This window comes from Myotis nattereri (genome assembly GCF_964212035.1).
Source record: "Myotis nattereri genome assembly, chromosome: 8".
Taxonomy (NCBI): domain Eukaryota; kingdom Metazoa; phylum Chordata; class Mammalia; order Chiroptera; family Vespertilionidae; genus Myotis; species Myotis nattereri.
This window is the reverse complement of record NC_138083.1, coordinates 61,759,837-61,784,905: the sequence shown is the minus strand read 5'-3', so window position 1 is coordinate 61,784,905 and position 25,069 is coordinate 61,759,837. Positions and strand designations below refer to the sequence as shown.

Here is a 25,069-nt window from a genome sequence, read left to right as displayed (position 1 = left end):
CTTTCACTCCAGGTCATACAGGCCCAGAAGTCTGTAGGTGCAGGACAGCTCAGTCCTCACAGTTTCCCTTCAGTGCAGCCACCTCCATTTTTCATTTTTTGAAAAGCCACAGATTTTCCCAAGGGGTTATCACACACCACTCTACTTGCTGGGAAAAAGAACCCGCTCCTCGTTCACAGCAAAGCAAATAAACTTGCCCTTTCCCCTCTGTCTTTCTCCAGAGATCCCCATCCACTCTCCACAGACAATATGCCATTTTCTGTTCAATTCAACCTGTTTACTTTTCTATTGTGATTCATGTCTGAGTTTCTTTTGAATCAAATTATTGCATTTCCCTAGTGAGACATGCCATACGACGATCTTGTTAGAACAAAATCAAATACAAAATTTGCACTGAACTCCGCGCCGTCTCATCCCCACCACATGTTTTCCCTTTTGTTTGGACACACTTCTGTTGTCTACTTGAACAGTAATAAATCCTTCCCGTCTTTAGGCCAATTTTCAGACATTTCTGTCTTGGAAAAGATAAAGACGAATTGGTTGAATCACTGTCAACAGAGAAAACGTCACTGTTTCAAAACTATTTACAATCTAGACGGCAGGTTTTCCCAATGGACATGGATTGAAGAAAACCAGGAATACTAACTGGATGATTACGCTGAGTCACAGTAGCAACTGGGGACTCGCTTGACATTTATCCCCATGCATGCTCCAGTCCTGAAGGAATTCATTGCTTCAACAAGTGTCCAAGCCAAGCATGCCATAGCATTTCTGAACAGGGGCAGAGCGATGGAGTTCATATTATACTTTCTCCATGATACATTTTCCTCTCCCTTTTCTTTCTTGGGGGTTGATTATTACCTTTCGATCAATTCCTGTGTGCCTTGTACAGATAATGTTTAACAATTAAGCTGTTTGTACTAAATAGATCTTCATCCAAGTACAGGAATGAAACTCATGTTATCTGTGTCTTTCTTCTTTTCCCATGCTTCCAGAATGATGTCCAAGTCCAAGCTCTCTAGTAGGACACGTGGGCCCTTCATGACTGAAGCCCCGACTACCCACACCCACCAGACCCTCCTAGGATTCAGGCCAGTTTCCCAGTGCACCCTGTTCTACTTGTGTCTACCTGAAAGCTGCCCTCTTTCACCTTCTCCTGGTCAACTCCCGCTCATCCTTTAAGGAAAAGGTCATCCTAACTCAGTGCTGCACCCCAGCCTGGCTCAGATGTCCCCAGTGGCCTTAAAAGCACCACTGCAAGTCTCTCTTGTGAGGTTTAACCCACTGCATTCGCTATGTGGCTGCTTTCTCCTGCAGAGTGAGCTTCCGGAGGGCAGGGCGCCCAGCACCCAGCAGTGTCAGATTCACACCACCTGTTCAGTGTTCTCTGGTAAATTAAGTGCAATTTATTAATTAAACTTCCTCCTAAACCCTGCCTTGCCACCAACACCAGTAGAACCTTTTTTTTCTGAGAAGTGGTCTCCAGTTACACCATTCCTTAAGACTTTCCTAACAGACATGAAAATACTATTTTAGCAATTAAAGGTGATAGCATTGATTTAAAAATACTTATTTATTCAGTTCTCAAATTTTATTCACATAATCAAACCTACCTACTATGTAAATTACTTTTTAATGGGAGATTTTGATGATATTTGATAAATAGTAGGGAAATTACCTAGCCCTATGGCAGTGGTTCTCAACCTTCCCAATGCCGCGACCCTTTAATACAGTTTCTCATGTTGTGGTGATCCCCAACCACAAAATTATTTTCGTTGCTACTTCATAACTATAATTTTGCTACTGTTATGAACCGTAATGTAAATATCTGATATGCAGGATGTATTTTCATTGTTAGAAATTGAACATAATTAAAGCATAGTGATTAATCACAAAAACAATATGTAATTATATATGTGTTTTCCAATGGTCTTAGGTGACCCCTGTGAAAGGGTCGTTCGACCCCCAAAGGGTCGTGACCCACAGGTTGGCGACCCACAGGTTGATAACCGCTGCCCTATAGCTAAAGCAAAAACGTACTGAGTCCTTTCCATAAAGTGACTGGCTCACTGTATCCTCAGAGTGCCGACCACAAGAGATGACAGATGTACTGAACCGCAGTGTGTCACCGTTTCCCCATAAAGGACACCGCGTGAACTTCTGCCTTTGAATCTTATATAGGGTAGGGCAAAAGTAGGTTTACAGTTGTGAATATACAAAAGCAGTTTATGCTTGTGTTCTTACTTATGAATGGACTGTTTTCCAGATGAACATTTGTAAATCTGCTTTTGTCCCACCCTGTATTAGTATTTTCCTCTTTTCCTAGCTAAGACTTGAGCTGAATGTCAGATACTGTTCTAGCATTCACGATGCATTAAGTGAGTTAATCCTCATACAACCTTATGAGGTTGATACCACAGTTACTTCATTTCATAGATGAGGAAACTGAGCCCAGAGAGGTTAGGCAACTTGCTCCAGGTAACACAGCTAGTATTAGGCAACAGAGTTGAGTTGCCATACAGGCAGGCAGTCTGGAGCCAGAGCCCATGCCCACACCACGGCCTCTCAGTATTTGCCCTGAGGGATTCACACTATGCCAGGCTGCACAACACTCCTGACTCCTGGGACATGTTAAAGGGAAGATACACACTTCACAGCACCATTCAAAGAGGTACCTTTGATTAGAGTTCTAAAGCCAAATAAACGTAAAAAGTAATAGCCTGAGGGCTTCTAGATTCATACTAGAATAAATATTCCCTAAGATTAGAGAATGTAGAGCACAGTAAATACAGCCTGGACAGTTCCTTTAATTCCCATCAGCCTGGCTGTGCCTCTAGAAAAGACCTGAGCATGTGATTCAGTGACACATGCAGGCAAGGATGGCAAAGATAGGACTCCAGGCTTGAGGTGAGACACAGCTTAGCAGGCGTCAGTCTCCCTGCAGCCACTGCACAGGTTTCCCCACCCACCAGCATCCCTCCTCACATCCCATCTCCTCTGTCCCACCAGGGTCCTCCCGCCAACATCAGCACCTTGTCCCCCCTGACCCCTGGGAGGGGTATTTAATCATCTGAAAATCACTCAGTGCTAGGCTTATTCTTAACAGAATTTTCCATTTCATATTTCTCTCAATAGCACCTTCTTATTTGTTCCTGCTTTCCTCTCTAGTATATGTTCTTTTTTCCTTCTTTCTTTTTCTTTGTTTTATAATGGTTTTGGTGTTTAAGCATTTACTTCTGTCCACAGCTTTATGGAGGTATAATTGATATATAACATTATGTAAGTTTAAGATCTATAATGTGATGATTTGGTATACTTGTCCATATTACTTTTAAGCAGTCCTTTCTGATCCGCTGACTAGCTAGAATGAGAAAGAGTATTTAAAATGTAATTAATTAATAAATCATTTTATTTCAAAGTATAACTTCTCAGTGAATCATGAATTATAATATGCTTAAAATGAGTATAATTGTTTGCACTTACAAGCCATATTTCTGCAGGATCTCTGAATAGAAAATATGTTTTTGCACACTTTCAAATATATATCACCTATAATGTGTTATAGGAAGTGCCAAGGTAGGTATTTTTAAATAGTCCATGAAAAATTATCAGGTTACTTTATGAATTGTTATTTGAGCCTATAACTAATCTCTTTGACATTAATATCTTTAATAAACATTTGAGTAATATTTGCATTCAGAACTCAGACATCACTTCTATTCATTAGGCTTATATTTTCTCAATAACCTAATTTTGTCTTTCATAAGATATTAATGCTTTTGGAGTCTTACTCTTAATCCTATTAATTCCTAAGCTAGCTTCTAAAACTGCATGAGGGAGTATGCAAAGGCAGTCAATTTCACTGAATTATAAATCACTAAAGGTAAAACTAAAATAACCGCTAAATAAGAATTCCAGGGTTGCTAAATGCAGTACTTCATCTGAAAATATTTCCTGGACTGAAATCAAACCCTTGGGGCTTGGTTTGAGTTCATTTCCTTGGCTTTGTTGAACCTGAACACAGGTCCACTGGCAACATACAAGGATGCACATGTCAGCAGACAAAGTGTTGTCTATTTGTCTGCATTGGACTGAAGACCTAGACTTAAAAGAAGATCAGCCATTGCAGTGGTGTGGCTCTCACTGCTGTAAGGAGCCTGGCCAGTAAGCTTGGAAATGGAGCTAAACCTAAGACAATATGGCACCTGGAACATAACATGAAGTATCAAGTGCTCCCTAAGAGGAGACAAAGCAGTTTGAAACTTGTAGGAAATGTAGATGGTAGGAACTGATTTAAAAATACTCTCATTCCAGACAAAATGTTCTCCAATTGTGAGCTAGTCAGGTCAATACGGCACCAGAAACACATTCTAAGATTAAAAAAACCACATAACTATATAATTCTATTTTTGTTTTTCTATTTTAGAGAGTGGAAGGGAGAGGGAGAGACACAGAGAGAGAAACATTGATGTGAGATACATTGGTTGGTTGCCTCCCGCATGCCCTGACCAGGGCCAGGGATCAAGCCTTCAAACAAGGTACATGCCCTTGACAAAAATCAAACCTGGGACCCTTCAATCTGCGGGCTGATGCTCTATCCACTGAGCCAAACTGCCTAGGGCGAACCCTATTTTTACTATAAGCATGCTACCTTTTTTTTCACCAGTGACTGTGACCTAATTTTAACAAGGTAAAAAGAGAAACCTATTCCCCCGACTTGGACACTCAGGTAGCATGGGCTTCTTTGAATCAGACTTCTTCAAATCAGTTCATTCTTTTTAGTTCTTGAAGGACTTTCCAAAAAAACTGGTCAATGACAGAGGCCGTGAAAGAGATGAGCCCTACATTTTACACAGGGTCAGAGAATACTGCCGCTCCTGGAAATGCCCTGACGCTGTCACACTAGATCCTGGGTCAGCAACCTGCTCCTGGGCTGGCCGGACAATCACAGCCGTTACCACGATGACACTACCCAGTCCCTCTAATCTCCACCACAGGGCACGGCTGGCTGTCTATAATTGTTTTGAGTGGGAAGTTTCTCCCTGAGAGAACTATACAAAATGATCAGGATTTACCATCATATTTAATTACAGGAAAAGCCAAAGTGGTCAGGAATGAGGAAGAGAGCCTGGGGGGCTCTGTTTTCATTGCATTTATGCAGAACGAGGGCAAAGGTCAAGTGGCCCTCCTTTTTCCATTGAATGCTCGCTAGCTTCCTAGTAATACATCTCCCCGCCAGAGGGAAATGGAGCCATGGCTGGAAGACCTGGGCTCCTTCCGGCAGCCCTCATGGGGCCCGCTGGCTGACTGAGTGAGCTGGGAGCACAGTGCCTGGCATGATGCCCAGGAAGGCTGAGAGGGGCCCTGGTGCTGAGCTCATGCTCACCTCGTATTCCTCCTTGAAGCCATAGCCCTCGGCGCACTTCATCTGCGTGATGTGTTGGAGCAGGTCTGCTACCCGGATGGCGGGGTGCAGCTGCCCCGTCTGGTAGGGCACTTCGGCCGCCTCGCGCTTCTTGTACGTGTGCGACTGCACCAAGCTGCTGGTGTCACTGGCCATCGTGTGGGTTTCATCTAGGAGAAGAAGGTAAGGAGAGAGTGAGGGTGAACCAGCAGGCTATGTCAAAGTCACTGAAAATGCTAAGAAGTGGTGCTGACATCCCCTTAACCTCTAGCTGCAATAATCCCTACAGTGGCTTAGCAAAAAAGAAAAGTTAAATGTTTAGAAATTTAAATGGGATTGGCAATACTGATAGGAATGAGGCAGACATCTTGCTTTTTACAAAGCAGTCCAAACGATCTATTTCTTTCACAAAGCTGGTTGGTAAGAACCCTTTAGCCTCTGGGTGCTAAGTTTATAGAAGTTTCAGTCTGAAACTTCATCAAGGCTTGGTATTAAACCAGTCTTGGATTTCTTCTGAAGATTAGTTACCTAACTTGTATGATGAAGAAAATGAACTCTGTACAAATGTTCTGTGAGCAAAATAAAAGAGCACAAAATGGTGTGGCTTATAAAGCTAGCAATGAGAATGGACTTGATACACGAAATCAAAGAAAAGCGGAAAAGGAAAGGGTAGTGATGAGTCACTTTGCATGCTCCAGGATCAGAAAGCTTGACAAAATACTGTGGACCAGCACATCACACATGGAATGTTCTACAGGAGCTAACATGCAGGCCGACACGCAGCAGAGCCAGCTGGCTTCGTCAGGGTCTACAGATGAGAAACACACCCCCATTCCCTCCACACCTTCTCCATGGGGCGAATGGGAGAACTTACCATTTATTGGCACTTTTAAGAAGATACATATCAGGAGAAAAGAGGAGAAAAAGGAAACAGGGCATAAGCAATAATACTGTGTGAATAATTACAGGTAGTTTTTATTTTGTGCTTTAATTTGACAGTTAAGTTTTCTATACAGAGGTGGTCAGAGGGCAAAGCCTCAAGTCTCCCCTCTCGTAAGGATGGAGGTGTTTATGTACTCTATTCAAAAAGGAGTTAAAGAAGTATCACAATTGCTTCTCATCCCCCAAGAACCAAGTAACGACTAAGGCTTCTTATTTGAATTTCTGAAACAGGTCAACCAAATTGTACTACAAAATTAATGTGAAAATTTGGTCAAATAAGCCTAAAGAGGCTGTGTTTTAATGGAAGACTACTAGTAAATTAGATGAATGAACTGCAGAAATTGTAGCTATTAAAAATGTCTTATGTAGGAAAGTGCTATTAGATTAAGAGTTTCATATTCTACAGGTTAACTCATAATAATGCTGAATCCCTTTAGCTGTTTATAATTGAGAATGTGTCTCATCAAAATATAATGCAAAGTCACTTAAAATGAGGATAATAAATAAGAATCTATTTCAAGTATAAATAATTAAATTTGTCCATTTTTTTTTTTTAAATTACCAGATTGTTTAACAATAGGGAATTCAGCTATGGGGTTTGTTTTTTAAACTGAGAAGTTCAGGTCCAAAGGAAATTTAGCTCAAGGGCGCTTGATTAGCTGGGCCTGGTTTTGAAACCTCACTTCTATCTGCATTGCAAAGCACCTGGGGATGCATGGTATGAAAGGTGGTACACAAGTGTGTAGCTATGTCGCTGTTGCTGAAATGGCACCTGGATCACTACAAGGTGGCTAAAGACACAAAGACAAAATAAAAAGGGTGGTAAGTTGATTTTATGATTTTTTTTTTTCCATTTGGAATTACTTTGAAATTTAGAAATTCCTGATCTCATTTTATTGGAACTGTCACAAATAAACCGGGAAATTTTCAAGTCAGGTTTGCTTGCTGGCGACTGCCAAGCTCATAAAGTGGGATACAGGACTGCTACGGAAGTACTGAATCCGTTGAGCTTTAGCTACCCCAGTAGAAAGTTTCTTCTTTATACTAAAATAAATGGAACATTAATTAGTTCCCCGCCTGTGCCTCTCTCGTTCCCTCACTTTTGCACCTTTTGGGATGAACGTAATTAAATGCCCTCCATTGTGGACTGACCTTCTAAACTTCCCCTAAATTAATCATCTGGGCCTCTTAAGTGGATACGCTGGTGACCAAGCAGCGCTGTGATCCAGGGCTGGGCATTCTTGCAAGTTTTAACCATGTGGTTAAAACCACTGTTACCATTGTATGCATCATCTCCCACGGCACTGTGACATCTCGGCCTCATTACCAGTGTGGATGTGTCCTAAAGCATTTAAACACTACTGAGACCATCTAAGAAAAGAGTACTTTTATCCAGCATTTAGATCTCAAAGAGGAAATAGGACGTTCCTTGTGCAATAGCTGTTATGAAACTGGGTCACCTAAACTAGTGGAAATTCTTGATTCCACCCACATTAGTGAGTAATCAGTGTCCACAACCTCTTAAAAAAGAATTATTACTGATAAAACATACAATTTCACGTTAATTTCCTATGTTTGTTAAAATTTACCCATTGACATTTTTAAACTTAAAAGTATGCATAAGAGGAAATCAGAAATAAGATTTCTTACTAATAGTTCTGATGGTTTTCTAAAAACAGAGAATGAATGCTACCTATATTCTTTAATAAGCTATCTTGAATTTTCAACAAGCCAGCTAAAAAATCCTGAATTGAAATAAATGCTGTGTTTTTGAGGTCAGGGAGAATCGATCAATTGATCAACCCATCCATCTATTTATCTTATTTTTCTGCTAGAAAATGATGTATAGGCATACTAAAGCTCTATACATTAGGGCGGGGGACCTTAGCCTGTGAGAATAAAAGGTGGAGGAACGAGAAGATTTAATTGTGCCAAGCTCCGAGTCACAAGAAACATTTCTTCCAAAGTGATATTAGTTCTACTCTCAAAAAGTACCAGAACGGATACACAGCTTATCTTCTTTCCAGTTTCAGGCGATAACCTCACTGATCCTTAGTATGCAATATACAGATTCACATTTGCACCAAATAACGTGGAAGAACAGTTCCCAAGCAGCACCATTTCTTACGGTGGTACATGTATACGGTAGACATGGCTAACAGCTATCTGTCTATCCAGCTGACTTATTTTTCACAATGTGCATCATTTTTGCTCCTTGAACTGTCTGCTCAAATGATTCTCTCTCAGTAAAGAAGCCTAACCAACTTTAAAAGATGTCATTAGTGTTCATAATAACGAAGCAGCGACTTTAAAAAATGATATTTGTTTAATAAGCTTATCTAAATCCTGCTGTGAAACCTGAACAGTTTCTTCCCTCTGACAATGCGCAGCTCAGCCCTCCCCGCTCGCAGCTCCCCCAGGGTCAGAATGTCTACCCGAGGAACCGGGAATGAATGGCAAGGCACACAAAGAAATGCAAATCTTTGCCTATCCGAAGATTCTGCAAATGTCATCTGCATGCAGATTGCATTGTTCAGGAGCCTAAGATTAGCCCACGCCCCCTCACTTATGAAAAGAATAAAAATGCAGCTTTTTCCCCTGATAGTTGGTATTAAAAGGTGAGAGCTTCAGTGGGTTTTGTTTGTTAGCCACCAAAATCATGCAAATTCAAAAATTCTGATTTATGTCCATTCTTATACTTCTGAGTTCATTTTTTCCTCAGGCAATGAATTTGCTTAAGCCCAGAAAAGACCATAAGAAAAACATAATCACCCTCTTTACAAAAATCGTAACAACTTAGAGAAAAGAGAAGCTGGGGGGGGGGGGGCGGCGAGGGAGTTATATTGTAAAGATATAAACCCTTATAAAGAGAGTTAGGAGGCGTCACAGCTGAGGATGGAGCTCTGGCTAAAAGGACTTGCTATGCACCTTGAAGCCTTTTGTGTTGGGCTCCTTGGCAAGGTTAGTGGTAGAAGGAGAACGCAGCCGTGCTACACGCGGGTTATATGTGCGTCTCGAATGCAGTGGCAGCTCCTCCTGGCTTGGCAATGCCATTTCATGGCCAGGTAATGCTATTTCTCCTCACCCTTCTTATTCTGGACAAAAGGGAGGTTTCCTCCTTTCGTTCCCCACTGGGAACAGTTCTGCCCCACATTTTATTTCTAACTTTTTATCTCATTTCTAGTGACATCTGACACATAGTAAACCATGTGATTATAAAGTGCCATCTTGTCATTTAGCTGTTGGGAACATCAGCTCCTTTGAAATTCCACTGTGCTCACAGATACTTTGGAATGCTGGGTGCCCTGAGTGTCTCTGAGGAGGGGTAAGGGGCCGAAAGGCTATTGTGATCATTTTTCCTGCATGATGTTCAGCATACTGTAATTAGAAAAATGCTATTTTTGAAATTGAAGTTATTAGTGCTTAGCAGTAAGTGAAAATAACAAGCTATTTTCACTTTTACGACTGTCACATTGGACAGAATTCAGCTCTTGGAAGTAAACAGCTGAGTGATTACATACTGTGCTATTTTTCTGGGATCAGACTTGACTTTAAATTTGGAACACAGAAAGGGACAATACTGGAGCTGGGATTGTTCATTTGAGCCTTTTGGTATCATTTCCAACATGCATGAGGCAAATCCTTCTTACCAATAGAGACTATCTGGAGAAAGTCTTTTTATTATCTACGTCCCCACTCTCCATCCCCCACCCGAGGCCACCCACTACCCCCGTGTCCTACTTGCAATCACTGAATCATACAGAATTAAAACTCCATTCTCCCAAAGACTTGCCACTGACTCTCTAAATTACTCCTGCAATAAACTGTGATAAAGGGAAATGTTCTCACCTAAAATTGCAGTTGGCACAAATGGGTCTGTCATACATCATAAGCAGGTCAATGCAGAGAAAGTAAAAAGAGAAAGAACAGTAAATGATTGATGAAAGGCCCCCGATATTCCCACAGAAAGCCATAGAAAGCACCGGGTTATATGACATCAGACACATTAAGCCCCTAAAGCATCATGGACAGCAAGGCGAGCATTGATTGAATCTGACTGCTAGGGCTTATGAAAGACAAAACCATGGAAAAATCTGTTACCTGGGTAATAGGAATTAGGCACCGACGTACTCAGTGTGTTTGTTTTCATTGTAAAGGACGATGGTGAAGACACAGCTGTAAGTAAGAGAAAGGCTAGTCAGCAGATGTAGAGGCAATAATACCTGGAAGCATGGCACTCAGATCACTTCCAGGGACACCAGCTGGAGTAGACTTGACTGCAGAAACACATGGGTTTACTGAAGTCCCCGTGGTAAGTATTACCATTTCTGCTCTCTCTGGGGAACTACTTGTCTTTTAGAGAACAAGCTCCCTCTTATCACCACACAAACGAAGAAAAACCAATAGCCACAGCTGCCATTTTGAATCAAGAAATTCATTAGACTTCTACTTTGACTTCTAGCCTTTGCCTGTAAATTCTGCTATCAAGTTGAACTGATCATGTGTCCACACATGGTTTTTATAAGTTGTAAAGTCCACCCCCTTCCTCATCTTTTGGATACTCAGAGAACTTCCCACCATGCCCTGACCTGGTTTGTGGAAAATAAAGGTGAGGTGTCATATGTGCTACACGTCAGGTCAACTCTGCAGGCCCACATATTGTCCTATTTGTCTTTTCAATCTCTATACAATGCTATTTTTATTTGAACTATTCCTCTGAAACTCTCAAGATTCAACCTTCTCTTCCTCTCTATCATTAAGAGGAAAGTCAATCCTATCCAATTTATCTGAGATTCCACTGTAATTGGATATTTCCTGTTTTTAGTTTGTTAATTCTCTTCAATGTCTTAATTGATTAGTGCTTTAAAAACACTTTAATTAAAGTGTTCAGATAAATAATTTTAATGTGCCCAAGCAGGTTAATGAAAGTCTAAATTTTAACTCCTGTGATGAAGGTATATGATTTATTGGGTGTTGAGTTCCTACCCAGTTACATCATTGTATTATGGGAACCACTACCAAATCCTGATGGTATTGTATGTTATCTTTATTCTAATGACATGCTAATATATTTAGCTCTCCTGGAGAAGTTCCTTTAAGGATGATGTTTCACCCGCGTTTATGTTTTTAAAGTGTAGAATTAGTGAATAATAGAGCAACAGCCAGAACCCAGGCTGCCTATTATTTACAACATATTTTTCTAAAATAGAAAAGTATCACATTTATAAAGCATGTTTATGGTAAGCTGCCAGGGAAAAAGAGAGCAAGTGATGAAAATAAGAACAAAAAACCTGAGTACCTATAAAATACGCTAGGGTCAGCAAGAATAATGCCTATTACCCGCAGACACTTTTACATGGTTGGAAAAATGTGCAAAGCAGACACAAAATAACCACGTTTATTTTCACCTTTAAATAAAAGGTATTTTAAATACTTTAGTTTTTTTAGTAGACAAATTAATCTCATTCCCACTATACATATCTATTTTCCTCCTTTTTATGTGCAACTCCCATTTACTTTGGTGGGTAGGTTACATATGCTTGTGTTTATTTTTAAATTGTCCGATCTCACTTTTCGCTGTTGCATTTCCAAAAGGTACTCCTTTCCCAACTGCTAGCACTTTGTCCCAACCTTAAAAGATCTCAAACATTCTCAGATTTGTAATAGGTTTGGGGCTGGAGCCCCAGTGGCCTAATGAACACTTTTCCTCCCTCAGTAACTGCTCTCTTATTTTAAAGGCATTAAGAGAGAGAGAGCATTATGATAAAGTTTACTGTTGGAGTCACTTCTGGTAGATGGAATTTGATGAGATCTACTCATTGCTCAAAGAGTGGGAAGAAAATGAAATGCCTATTGCTTTGTTTCTTCTATTGGCTACATTGATGGGAGGCCCAAAATAATGCCTCATAGCAAATGAGCTGGTTTGGAAGCTGATGCTGGCTTCTGAGGCAGTTCTCTGTGCATGAGCATTTTTGGATTGCCACAGATACATTCACTTTTGAAAAAGTAATATCAAATTAAATTTCCTGTCCAGAGGCAAATGCCCCCTGTTGTTCAAACTTCACAAGCCTAGAAAATATTAATGTAGGTCTCTGCTCTTTGGGCAGGTAATTCCAAGTAAATTTATGCATGAGGAATTGCACCATGAAATAGAAAATTTGGGACATTAATGGGTTATCCTGGAAAGTGAGAACATGTGGTCCCCTACATAGTATCATTCAAGAAATAACTGCAACTACAAAAATTCTAACCTTGTCTGGGGTGGGAAGGACTTCTCCCATCCCAGCCCACAACAAATGCATCATAAAGTGAAAAATGTAATATGTAGCTTGTGATGTACCACAGATTCTGTCAGCTACATTGAAGATGTAGGGCTAAGGACAATGGCTAAGGACAAGGAGTGCTGGTCAAAGTCATATCTGCTGAACTCCTGCTCCACCAGGCTAGAGCATTATGATAAAGTTTACTGTGCATAAATGTAGCACCTCTAAGTAGGAACAGGTGGACAACCGTAGCCACCACAGAGTGAAGTAGGCAACTGAACTCTATAAAGCTTTGCTGAATGTAGGAGAAAGGCAAGGCCTGGGAGAAGGCAGGTGTGGTGACTATATGGTGACTGGAGAGAGAAGTGGATGGGGGGAGCTGCAGAATCAGAACAGGCCCAATGGGTGGTCAGGACACAAGCACACACTGTCCACCCTGCTATCTGTTCTCTCCCCCCGGAGACTAGACTCCTGTGCCTTTCAGCCACGAGGTTCCCAGCTTTTACACATTTTTATTAGTGCACTTTTATCCCATCCCCATGCTGTCCTACAGCCTGATCATGCAGCCATAGTGAGCAGCCGTCTGTGGCATGGATTTCACATGGTGAAGAAACCTCTGACCTTGAACCCAACAGGGCCGTGAACCACAGAGTCAGGTATACAACATGGGATTTACTTCTGGTTTCTGAGAAGAACACCAGGGACACAACAACTGCTCTTTCTGTATTTTGTATAATCAACATAATTGTTAGCTTCCTGAAATCATGCCTGTACCTGGATCACAGGTGTGTTAGTATGGGAAGGTATGAGCTGAGCTCGGCTTACCCACCTAGTGTGAAATGTAAGACTTGTGAAGTGGAAATACAGTTTAACTTATTAATTGCCACTGATAGCCCTATAATAAAGGCAGAACCTGTCAGCTGAAAAAATCATCAATTAACTGGTTACTGGCATTTAGTGAATTGTTTTATAGTAGGCTTCTCATGTGTAATTCAACGCCTGGTTAGCTTACAAATAGCATCTAAACAACAAGAGAATGATGAGAAGCATGTGCCTCCTTGGAGAGGAGAAAAGCCCTTGCTCTCAGAACCGTAACTGTGGCCTCCTTTCCTCTGGGATCTGGACCTACCACCTGTACAATATCATCTCACCCAAGCGACCTATGGCACATGCAGAGGTTTCCAGGGCTGTTTAAAGGGACTCAAGAAACCAGTAAGACAAAAAAGAATTCTTAGGCAGTTTTTGGGTTTACAACCCCCCAGTTCTATCTGGAACTCTGGAAAACCAGAGAGATGGATTAGAAGCCAAGAAACGTGTGCACTTACATCTCCCGTTCAGATTGTGGGTGTCCATGAAGGAGAATGCCTCGTCGCAGTTTGTGCCTTGCTCGGCATAGCTCTTGTCCATGGAGTTCACCATCACCGTCATCTCCTGCCGCGTGCTGCTCATGGTCTCCTTCCGCTTCTTGGCTAGTTTCCTTAGGACAGAGAGTTCATTATGTAGGCATGCGTCTGAATAAAAAATGGGATGCTGACATGTGTATTGACAAACGATCAGGAATAACTTCTATTGAATTAATCGTATTCATTCATAACATTGATTTGTTGTGCCTTCGAGCTATCAGGTTCTCTGTCAGCTGCAGAGAGATGGAGATGAAAGTCATCCACTGCCTATCCTCAGACATATCCACAGTGACGCTAGGACTGTATGGCCTAAAACAGTTTCTGTTCTTGCTTCTGTAACGTAAATTAAAAGGGACAATGACCATTTTAATGTAGTACAACAGAATCATTTTCTATTTACTGATATGCTTCTAGTTACTAACCTTTGACTAAATTATTTTCTTCATTTCTGTATTCAGTGCCAAAGAGTAGATGCCCCTAGTAAGTATATTTGCCAAACACAACTCTAATAGTCTAAGGATGAATCTAAGAGGCATATGGTAGAACTAATGAGCAAAGTGAGGTGAGGAGTGCATAAAGGGAGCAGTGTGATGCAGAGCCACGCCGGGGAGAGGAGCCCAGGCCATGGAAGCCCTGGAGGGCAGCCCTCAATTCCCAGATAGCCATGGCACTGGACCAAACCCCAAAGGAGCCCAAATTAGTTCCCCATCAAGGTTTCTCAACAGAGCAGAAGGTAAAAAATTCTCAAGTTGTTGGCTACCCTCTACAGTGGAAGAGGAGGCAAAGGACTGAGGAAAGCAGAGAGATTTCCAGTTCTTCTGGAGGCACAGTTTAACACTGGCCTCTATATCAAGCATGTCAAACTCGCATGCATTGTTTATTTGGTCTGTGTTAACCTTTGAGTTTGACATGCTTGCTCTACATCCTTCTCATTGACTCAAAGCTCCTAATCTAAAGTTACAGATACCTGGACAAAAGCCATCAACTTAAGGGGAACTGACATACAAATAAACAGATCAAACATGTCTTTATAGCTGTTACTACAGGAGCTGGTTTTATGCACCAACGACAGACAAAAATAGAATTAGAGATGGTATAAAGTGAAAAGTTTTAAGAGGACCATGGCACCGTAATACCTAAAATATTATGTCCCAAAATATTCTAATTCTGCCTAAGCACATAGCAACATTTACCAAAGAAAATGGCAGCTCTTGACTCTGATTGACCTAGGACACACCAGAATTTAAAGTAAGCCACATAATCAAAATCACCCCCATATTAGGTGATTGCTAATGCAATGTAAGGCATTGACAACATTAGACCATATGGACAATCTTTATCATCATTTCCAAATGCCACATAATCCAAATGCTTTCTTGCCTGTAGTTATAATAATCTTTTAATATCGTACTCTGAGGGCTGAACTGTTTCATTAATAAGTTGCTCTTTTTAGTTCTAAAAGTTGTTGGGAAAAATCACCTGTAACTTCTATGAGACCATTCAAGTTGTAAAGATTTTGAAAAGTAAGCGAGTCTCACTCCTCTGGGTTCTGGCATTCCTCTGTCACCAGCAAGCAGACCATGATCACCTTCTCCAGAGCCCAGGTTTTCTAGGCAACCATGCTCATCTGAGAGGCAGGTTGGACTCAGATGTTCTCCATAGGTGTTCTGGACAGAGGCAGCACCAGGCTCAAGCTGTGGCTACAATAACACATTTTCTCTCCCTTTCTGAATTTGCCAGCTCATTGGAAAAGCATTCTTAGGCCAGGTCTCCCCAGGAACACTTGAGTAGAAGACTGAGATGATTAGCCCCATAATTCAGGCAAAATATCCCAATTTTGCTGGAATTTCTTTGACTTGCTTTGGACTAATTTATGCTGATTGCCTCAATATTTTCTTTTGTTCCACCTATGAATAAAGCTATAGCCAAGTTCATCTGACTTCCCCTTTTTGTCTTTTCTTGCTTGTATTCCTCTGATCCTTACAGGTTAGGGAATGACAGTGAATGTACTTCTGGTGTTGTTCGTGGGACAGGGTGGTGGATGGGGGGATGTGTGCACCAATGAAATGCTTATACTCATTTCACTGAAGAAAGGTAAAGCCCTTTCTCCTCTATAATCCTCCCCGGTGTGGACTAATTTCAGTGATGTCATACTACACACTTCAATGGTGATCTTCTTTAAGCACAAAAAGAGCCTTTTAAGGACTCAAGAGAACCTGTTCAAATCAAACAGAGATCTTCATGTGAGAGACCTACAGCTTTAAGCTCATATCCATTAAGCACATCCTCTATCTCCAAGAACCTTCTTCAAAACCCAGCTCACAATGTGCACAGCAAGGCTTCCTGCATTAATCTGTCTCACCACATTTTTATTGGCATCAAATGTCACAAACACAAATACCTCACTAGGGCCAGGCAGGTGGCACAAGTAAGTGAAGTCGGCCCAAGACAACAAGGAGAGGTGGAGACTAGAGTAATGGAAGAGGGTGACAGCCACTTGGCTCCAAAAGTGATACCCCGTGGAGGTCCCAGACATTGTAAATTTCAGGAGAAACTAGAAATCCAGACTTTATGTGAACTTAAAAACTTTTAAAGTGTCATCAGATACTAGTAATTCAAATTAAAAAAATAAAATAGTATGTGGCCCAAACAAAGCATGTTTGTGGGCGCTTCTGTCCTCTGTTAGTAATGGCACTTAGAGGATTGCATTGGAATGGAAGGGAGTGGAAACTAATCTACAGTGCACAAGTGGTATCTCTACAAGTGTTGTCTCATTTAATCCTAGTAACCTTATAAGAATATTCTTACCTCCCGTTTTACCGATGATGCAACCCCATAACTAAATATTAGGTTTTGAAAAGTAGGATTAATTTACTAGCTTCTAACCAATGCTTTATACAAAGCAGGTGGTACCCAACATTCTTGTTAATTGAAGTAGTCATTGTCATACCAAACCATTAGAAAGGAGAGTTGTTCTATAGCCTAATTATCAAAGTACCTTGCCTGGTTATGAAGGGTGCAAGTTGTTGCTTGGGGTTTTCATATGTTCTTTCCTATACACAGCCTGATGCAGTAGTCCATAATTACATAAGGGCTGAGGAAGGCTAGATTTGGAATTGAGGCTTGGGAATCTGTGGATAAACTGGAGTTTTCTCTTTCTCTTTTGCTCTCTCTTATAGGCTTTGTGTTTCCGATCAGTATTTTTTTTAAGTGAAACTTCGAAAACTGTCAGGAAAACTTTGTAAACAACGAAATAAAGTGTTTTGTGCAGGGACACTCATAAAGTGGAAGCAATTTTCTTTGCAATCTTATCTACAGACACAAGCCAATTTATTTCCCATTTGATTTTTAACAAATGATTTGCCTGAAATATTTTAATCTCAACTCTTCAAACTTGAACTGCATGAATCTCAAAGGCCCCTGTGACAATAAAAAAAAGTTTCTGCCGACATGAAAAACGAATCATCAAGAATCAGTTTACAGTTCAGCATGCAAGAAGCTTGGAAGTCATCACTCTGTCCAAACAACAAGTAAAGAGCTGAACAAACTGAAATCAACAACTCTTCTTAGACAATTCACCAGATAATTGAGGTCCCAGGACACACCACTGACCCCCAAATTACAGAGACAAACAGCTGGATACAGAGAATTACAACTCAGCAGAGCAGAAATCTCAGTGAGAACCCGCAATGGGGTAGGAAAACCTAAATCCTAATAGACACATTATTGGAGGTTCTGTGGACAAGTCTGAAACTTATAAACTCCCGGAGGGTCCACTGTTAGGGGCCCCCATACTTTTGTGAGTCTTACCCCCAGGAGCCCTACCAGGTCCTCACAGTAAAGAATGAACAACCCTCCTGTCCCCTGGCCTCTGGCACAAAGAGTAGAAAAATATCCATTTTGAAATAAAGACAGTGAAAGATAGATTATGCTAACATTAATGGAAAGAAAGCAGGAGTAGCTATATTAACATCAGACATAGCAGATATCAGAACAAGAAAAGTTATCAGGGCAAAGAAAGGCATTCCATAATTATAAAGGGGTCAATTCTCCAAGAAGACTTAACAAGCTTTAACATGTGTGTGTCTAACAACAGAGCATCCTACTATGTGAGGCAAAAACTGATAGCACTGCAACGAGAAATAGATGAATCCACTACAATAGCTGGAGACTTCAACACCCTATCAGTACTGGACAGATCCATGAGGCAGAAAAATCAGTAAGAACATAGTTGAACTCAACAGCACCATCAATCAATGTGATGTAACTGACATCTATAGAACACTTCATCTGACAATACTAGAGTACACATTCTTCTCATGTTCACACAGAACATTCACAAACACAGACCACATTCTGGGCATAAAACACACGTTAAAATCGAAATAAAACAGAAATCATGCAATGTATGCTCGCAGACCACAATGGAATCAAACTACAAATTAGTAAGAGAATCCTAACTGGAAAACCCCACAATATGTGGAGATTAAACCAAACACTTCTTATTTATTTATTTATTTATTTATTTATTTATTTATTTATTTATTTATTTATTTATCAGGTGCATTTGCCTAAGACGTTGAATCAAGAGCTAATGACACAAAGACATAGGGTGTCCTTGCATTTCTTTTTTTTTTCATTTCTTAAAAATTATTTTTATTATTGAAAGTATTATAGATGCTCCCCTTTCCCCCCTCCATTGAACCCCTCCATCCCGCTTCTACCCGCTCCCCAGGCCTTCACTGCATTACTGTCTGCATAAAAATCCTGGGAGAAACCACAGGCAACAAAATCTCAAGCATCTCTCAAAGCAATATATTTGCTGAAATATCTCCTAGGGCAAGGGAAACAAAAGAAAAAATAAACAAATGAGACTCCATCAAAATAAAAAGCTTCTGCACAGCACAAAAAACCAACAACAAAATGAAAAGGGATCCCACTGTATGAGAGAATATATTTGCCAATGATACATCTGATAAGGGCTTAATTTCTAAAATGTATAAATAACTCATACAACGTAACAAAAGGAAGACAAAAAATCCAATTAAAAAAATGGGCAAAGGATCTAAACAGACTCTTCTCCAAAGAGGACATACAGATGACCAAGAGTCATATGAAAAAATGCTCAAAGTCACTAATCATCAGAGAGATACAAATTAAAATGACAATGAGGTATCACCTCACACCTGTCACAATGGCTACTATCAACAAATCAACAAATGACCAGTGCTGGCAAGAAAGTGGAGAAAAAGTAACCCTAGTGCACTGCTGATGGGAATGCAGACTGTGCAGCATGTGAAAACAATATGGAGTTTCCTCAAAAAATTAAAAATGGAATTGCCATTTGACCCAGTGATCCCACTTCTAGGAATATACTCTAAGAATCCCAACACACCAGTCAGAAAGAATATATGCACTCTTATGTTCTTAGCAACACTATATACAATAGTTAAGATCTAGAAAGAGTCCAACTGCCCATCAGTGGATGAGTGGATAAAAGAGATATGGTACCATGCAGCTATAAAAAAGAAGAATCTCCTACCCTTTGAGACAGCATGGAGAGACTGGGAGAGTATTATACTAAGAAAAATAAGCCATTCAGAGAAAGACAAGTATCACATGATCTCACTTATATGTGGAATCTAATGAACAAAATAAACTGATGAACAAAATAGATCCAGAGACACTGAAGCATGGAACAGACTGACAAATCTCAGAGGGAAGTGGTGGGTGAGGTGGAAAGAGATTAACCAAATAATTTACATGCATGTATGCATAAGCCATGGATAAACCATGCGCTTGAGTAAAAAAATAAATCTCAGGAGAAATTTAAAAGATATTTTAAACTACTTGAAAATGAAATTTATAGACACAGTTTATTAGTCATTGTTAAACTTCTCATGCTCTCTGCCTTCATGGAAAAGCTGCATTGAGCTAGCTGCATATTGTACTGTGTTCCTGCCACCTGAGCTGACCCTTACAAAGGAGCTGCTAGGCTCATAAATCCACCAATGGGCTGAAGACCTGCCCAGGCCAATAGGGGCAGCACAGCTATATCCTCATTTGCATCTTCACCAGCCAATCAGAGTGGCTCCATTCTGACCAATCAGGATGATGCTATTTGGACCACCTGACCTGTGAAGATTTGGAGTCCACCACTGCATAGAAATGGACCAAGCATGTATCAGGGGGCCAGGGGCAGGCACTTTTCTCTATATCTGTCAGCTTTACTTCTGCCTCAAGGAAGTAAAGAATTCGTTTCCATTGAAGACTGAGTTTTCCTGCTGGAGCTATAACACCTGACCTGAGCTGCATTGCCCTGGCCACTTCAACTCTCTCACAGTTGAGCTGTTCCACAATCAAGCTGCTCCACAATTGAGCTGTATCACAATTGTGCTGTTTTCAGCTGAGCTGTTTGATAACTGAGCTATAGCCACTGAATAAATTCTCTCCCCACCCCAAACTGGTTACTCCTGTTGGTGTTGAATTTGCAATGATGGCCTTTGATTGACACTAATCACATTCCCTGTTTATTGTAACTCAGGGTTATAGAACATGGTTCACCAAAAAGCATTACTGTCCCCACTCCGACCCCTATCAGAGACCCTGACACATTGGGTTATGTCAATAAAGATCATGTCTGGAAAATGACTTAGTAGCACTGAACTAAAGGTCAGTTATTGATCTCAGAAAAGGTGTCTTCATTTTTAAGTTATGTCATTTAAAATTCTACAGAGATGGCAAAACTTGAAAATATAGAATCTCATGTAGACATAAGTATGAAAAGACTTTGTGGTTTGGGTTCTAAAATTAAATGTGTGCTTACACTTGATTAAGGACTGGGGCAGATGCTGGAACCAAGAAAAATATTTAATTTTTCTCACCATAAGGATAAATTAGATATTGGTTGAGTGAGATAATTCATACGCTATCCCAAATTGCCAAGATCCAGCTGAATAAACCTAAATGAACAAGGAAGAGGCTATTCCCTTAAAGATGGCTCTGTGAGAATGACCAGATAATGTTGTTTTTAAAGTGACGAAGAAGAATTAAAGAAACCCCACACAACTTTTTTTTTTTTGTAGTAACTTGAATTTAACATTATTCATGTAACAGCCTTGGAGAAGCCTTTGGGTCAATCCTGAAATGCACTTATCACCTCGTTCATTTCTACCTATGTAATCAGGCACCTTCCTCACTTCCTTAGATAATCTTTCCTACCAAGGAGAAATCCCAGTGAGCCCCACTTTTCCCCATCTCCCCCCTCATTCTACGTTTGGCTCATGTGCCCAAGGGTGAGAGCTATGTCTTGTAACTGTTTGTTTTATGCTGGGGCCCTTCGAACACATGCTGCAGAAAGAACCAAGAAAAACACACATATTCTGCTCTCCCAAGATTCACCTGAAAATAGAGCCCTTGGGAATAATTCCCAGCTCACATTAGCACCTCGGGTATTCTCCCAAACCAGCCCAAGATTTTAAAACACTAATAAAAGTCAGCAATAAAAAGAACAGACACAGTATCTGCCCTCCTAAGTAATATTTTGTTTAGTTTTATTTCTCATATCAGGGCAATATAAACCCAGAGGGACTGGAACCAGCGATGGCACAAAATATATGAAACAGGTACAATCCACAACAGAGCAATGGGAATAAAGTGACATTAGTGATAGTGGGTCTCCGCTTACAGTCAGCTTATGTTGCTGAATTCCGTGTGTGCACATTATCTTGAATTTAATGGTTTCAAAAATGTCACCCTGCACCAAGACTAAATTGGTATACTGTTGATCCTCTATCAGACTATAAATACAAGTGAGAAAGGGAGGACTTTTTAATGCATGTCATATTGGAATAGAATCTCTAGTTTTCTCTTGACAAAGTTTGTTAATCTCACTAAAAAACTGAAAGGTCTCTAATAAAAACAGAGCCAGCTATTGCTGTAGGCACAGAGGGAAATTGGAGCTCAATAAACAAGAAAACTGCATGTTCTGTATCTTAATTTAAGCAGTGACATTATCATAAAATCCAGGTGACCCCTTAGATATTGCAGAGCTAATTATCCAGAAAGCTCTATTCCACCCATCAGCAGATGAATGGATTAAAAAAATGTGGTACACCTACACAATGGAATACTACGCTGCTGTAAAAAAGAAAGAACTTCTTATTCATTCACAACAGCATGGATGGACATGAAAAGCATTATGCTAAGTGAAATAATCCAGTTGGAGAAAGATTATTATCACATGATCTCATTCATTTGTGGAATATAATGAACAACATAAACTGATGAACAAAAACAGATCCAGAGACAGAGTAGCACAGAGCAGACCATGAAACCTCAGAGAGAAGGCAGGGAAGAGTGAGGGGGGAGTAAGAGATCAACCAAAAGACTTGTCTGCATGCATATAAGCATAACCAATGGACACAGACACGAGGGGGTTAGGGCATGTGCAGGGGTGGGGGTGGGCGGGGAGAGGTCAATGGGGGATAAAGAAGACATATGTTAATACTTTAAACAATAAAGAATAAAAAATTACAAATTTATAGTTACAGAATAGTTATGGGGTGTAAAGTGCAGCATAGGGAATATAGTCAAACTAATGCAATAACTATGTCTGGTACCAGGTGGGTACTAGAAATATTAGGTGGAACACTTTGTAAAGTATATGCTGTACACCTGAAACCAATACAAAAGAATATTAAAGGTAACTTGTAATTGAAAAAGAAAAAACACAGCCAGATTGTGGTCTCTAAATGCCATTTCCTACTAAAAGCAACCAGAGTTTCTTAGAGAAATGGCTAATTCTAGTCATGGGGAAGATACTGCACAAGCTGAGTTGAGAACATCCTGGAGTATGGAAAATGGAAGAAATTCTCAGAGTTCTGGAGTCAAAAGAAACAAGAGATGATGCAAAAGGGGCTCCTATTGGCCAAAGATGAGATGCTCTGAAAATGCAAACATGAATTACTGTGGAGTGTTCAAACATATCAAATGCACTGAACACCTGAGTCCATAATGACACTACTGGTCACTGTGTAAAGACATTATGGCACCAATTCATTCTGAAACTGGAAAATAAAGGAATAAAATAAAATAAAATGAACTAAACATTTATGTCAGGGTTCCTACAGGAACTGTTTTCGGGTAAGCAAACAGTGGAGACGAGATTGGCACTTAATAAATACAGAAGAATGATAGGATTAGGATCTTACTATTTTGAAATCCCTAGTAAAATAAAAGATCTATTCTGGGCTATCATCTTCAGTAGCTTAAAAAACCATTAAGTGACAGGCTGATGTGGAACTTTATAATGGATGGATCCGGTTGGCAAAACCACCACCCACTAACCAGTCTGAGCATTATGTGCTCCCCAATGCAATGCTATAAAGAGTACAAAGCATTACCTATGAACGAGTCTTACCAAAATAAGACACCTGAATCTGATTAGGCCTCTGGTTCTTGCCTTAGTTCACAGGAAATACAGATAATAAAGGACACGGTAAGTGATATTACAAGAATGCATCATGCAAGTTCAGAATGTGGGGAATTCTATAGAATGAAATGGTTTATCCAATAAATAAAGGAGGTATGGATAGAACCCATTATTACAGGCTACAAATGAGGAATCATTTACCAAGGGTTAGGTGACTTGTCATAGAACCAGAACAAAAATCCAGGTTTCTATGACTTTTAATTCAGTTTTTCCAGGACAATGACCAAGAACTCTATAGCTTGACAAGTTGATAGTAAGAACTAAGGTTCGTATGGACAATTTGGTTTTCCATGTTCTAATGAAAATTTGTAGAAAAAGGAATTGAGATGCACATGCCCTATGAAGCCATTGGAAAGACTGTTCCATGCGCATAGTTCAAAAAGCACCAATAAGGCAGATTTTCGAAAATAAAAAAGCTTCCTTTTTAATTGAGTGCTTCATAGCGAATAAAAGGGTTCTTTTCCTCATTGACTCTCTTTTATCCTTTCTTGTGATTAAAGAGTCACATGATTTAAATAAAAGGAGAGAAACTGAGCCTACTCAGGTGATAGCCCTGTGATTTTTAGGAGCAAAAAACACAGACATGAAAGACTTTTTTCTGCAATGTATGACAGACTTTCAAATTATCTTTCTCAAATAATTAGCATTTTAGAAAAATTGGGTTTAATGATTAAAGAAGCCATCTGCTTATCTGGGAGCTGCCTGGTGAATAGTGCTGGCAAATTTCAGGGGATATGTATGCAGCAGGTACTGCATCTGATTTCTGAAGCAAAGAGAAAAACTCTACTCTTCCCCTGCACACCGCCAATTCAAACATATGACCTGTTTGTGTCATGCTATGGTGCCCTTCACTCACATCAAAGAGTTAAAGGGGAACAGACACTGGGTAGAAGGTATTTGAAAGCCCTTCAGTATCCAAGGAGGATAGACCCCTCATGCATACTAACATCTTTGGATGCTCTCAGGTCCCTTACATAAAATGACGCAGTGTTTGCATATAACCTACATGATTCTTTGATATACTTTAAATAATCTCTCGATTATGGATAATACCCAATACAGGGTAAATGCTACATAAATAGTTATTATACTATATTGTTTAAGGAATAATGACAAGAAAAGAATGTCTGTACGTATTCAGTACAGACACAGCCATTGTAGATCTAACTACACAGTACATGTCAGCAAACAGGGTAACACATTTTCCCAAATATTTTTGATCTGAGGTGGCTTGAAACTGCGGATGTGGATCCCACAGATATGGAAGGCCTACTGTGTATACAGAGAAGAGATTTATGGCTTTGTTTACTTTCTAAAACACTGTTCCTCTTCCCCACCATAGTAAATGCTACGACAGCAGACATACATTGCTATTTGACATAGATCTCAATCCCTAGATTCTGTGAGGTGTTTTCTGTCTTCAGCAGTTGGAACAGTCAAGACTCCTGGGGGTGGGGAGACAGCACAACTGGGCCCACACCATCCTCAATAACATGCAAGCTTTTTCCCAATTGTGTAACTTTGAGCTGCTTTGGTGGCTGTCCAGGGGATGTCCTATTGTGAA

General features: G+C 40.2%; 1 protein-coding gene across 1 annotated transcript in view; it reads right to left on the bottom strand.

Moving 5' to 3' along the window:
• PTPRM (protein tyrosine phosphatase receptor type M) overlaps window positions 1-25,069 on the bottom strand; it is a 482,851-nt gene that overhangs the window by 120,782 nt on the left and 337,000 nt on the right. The window contains exons 15-18 of the mRNA XM_081097861.1: window positions 13,935-14,086; window positions 10,448-10,522; window positions 10,196-10,222; window positions 5,387-5,574 (exon numbers count right to left, since the gene is read on the bottom strand). Of these exons, the coding sequence (XP_080953987.1) occupies window positions 5,387-5,574; window positions 10,196-10,222; window positions 10,448-10,522; window positions 13,935-14,086 (442 nt within the window). The remainder of the gene's footprint in view (window positions 1-5,386; window positions 5,575-10,195; window positions 10,223-10,447; window positions 10,523-13,934; window positions 14,087-25,069) is intronic.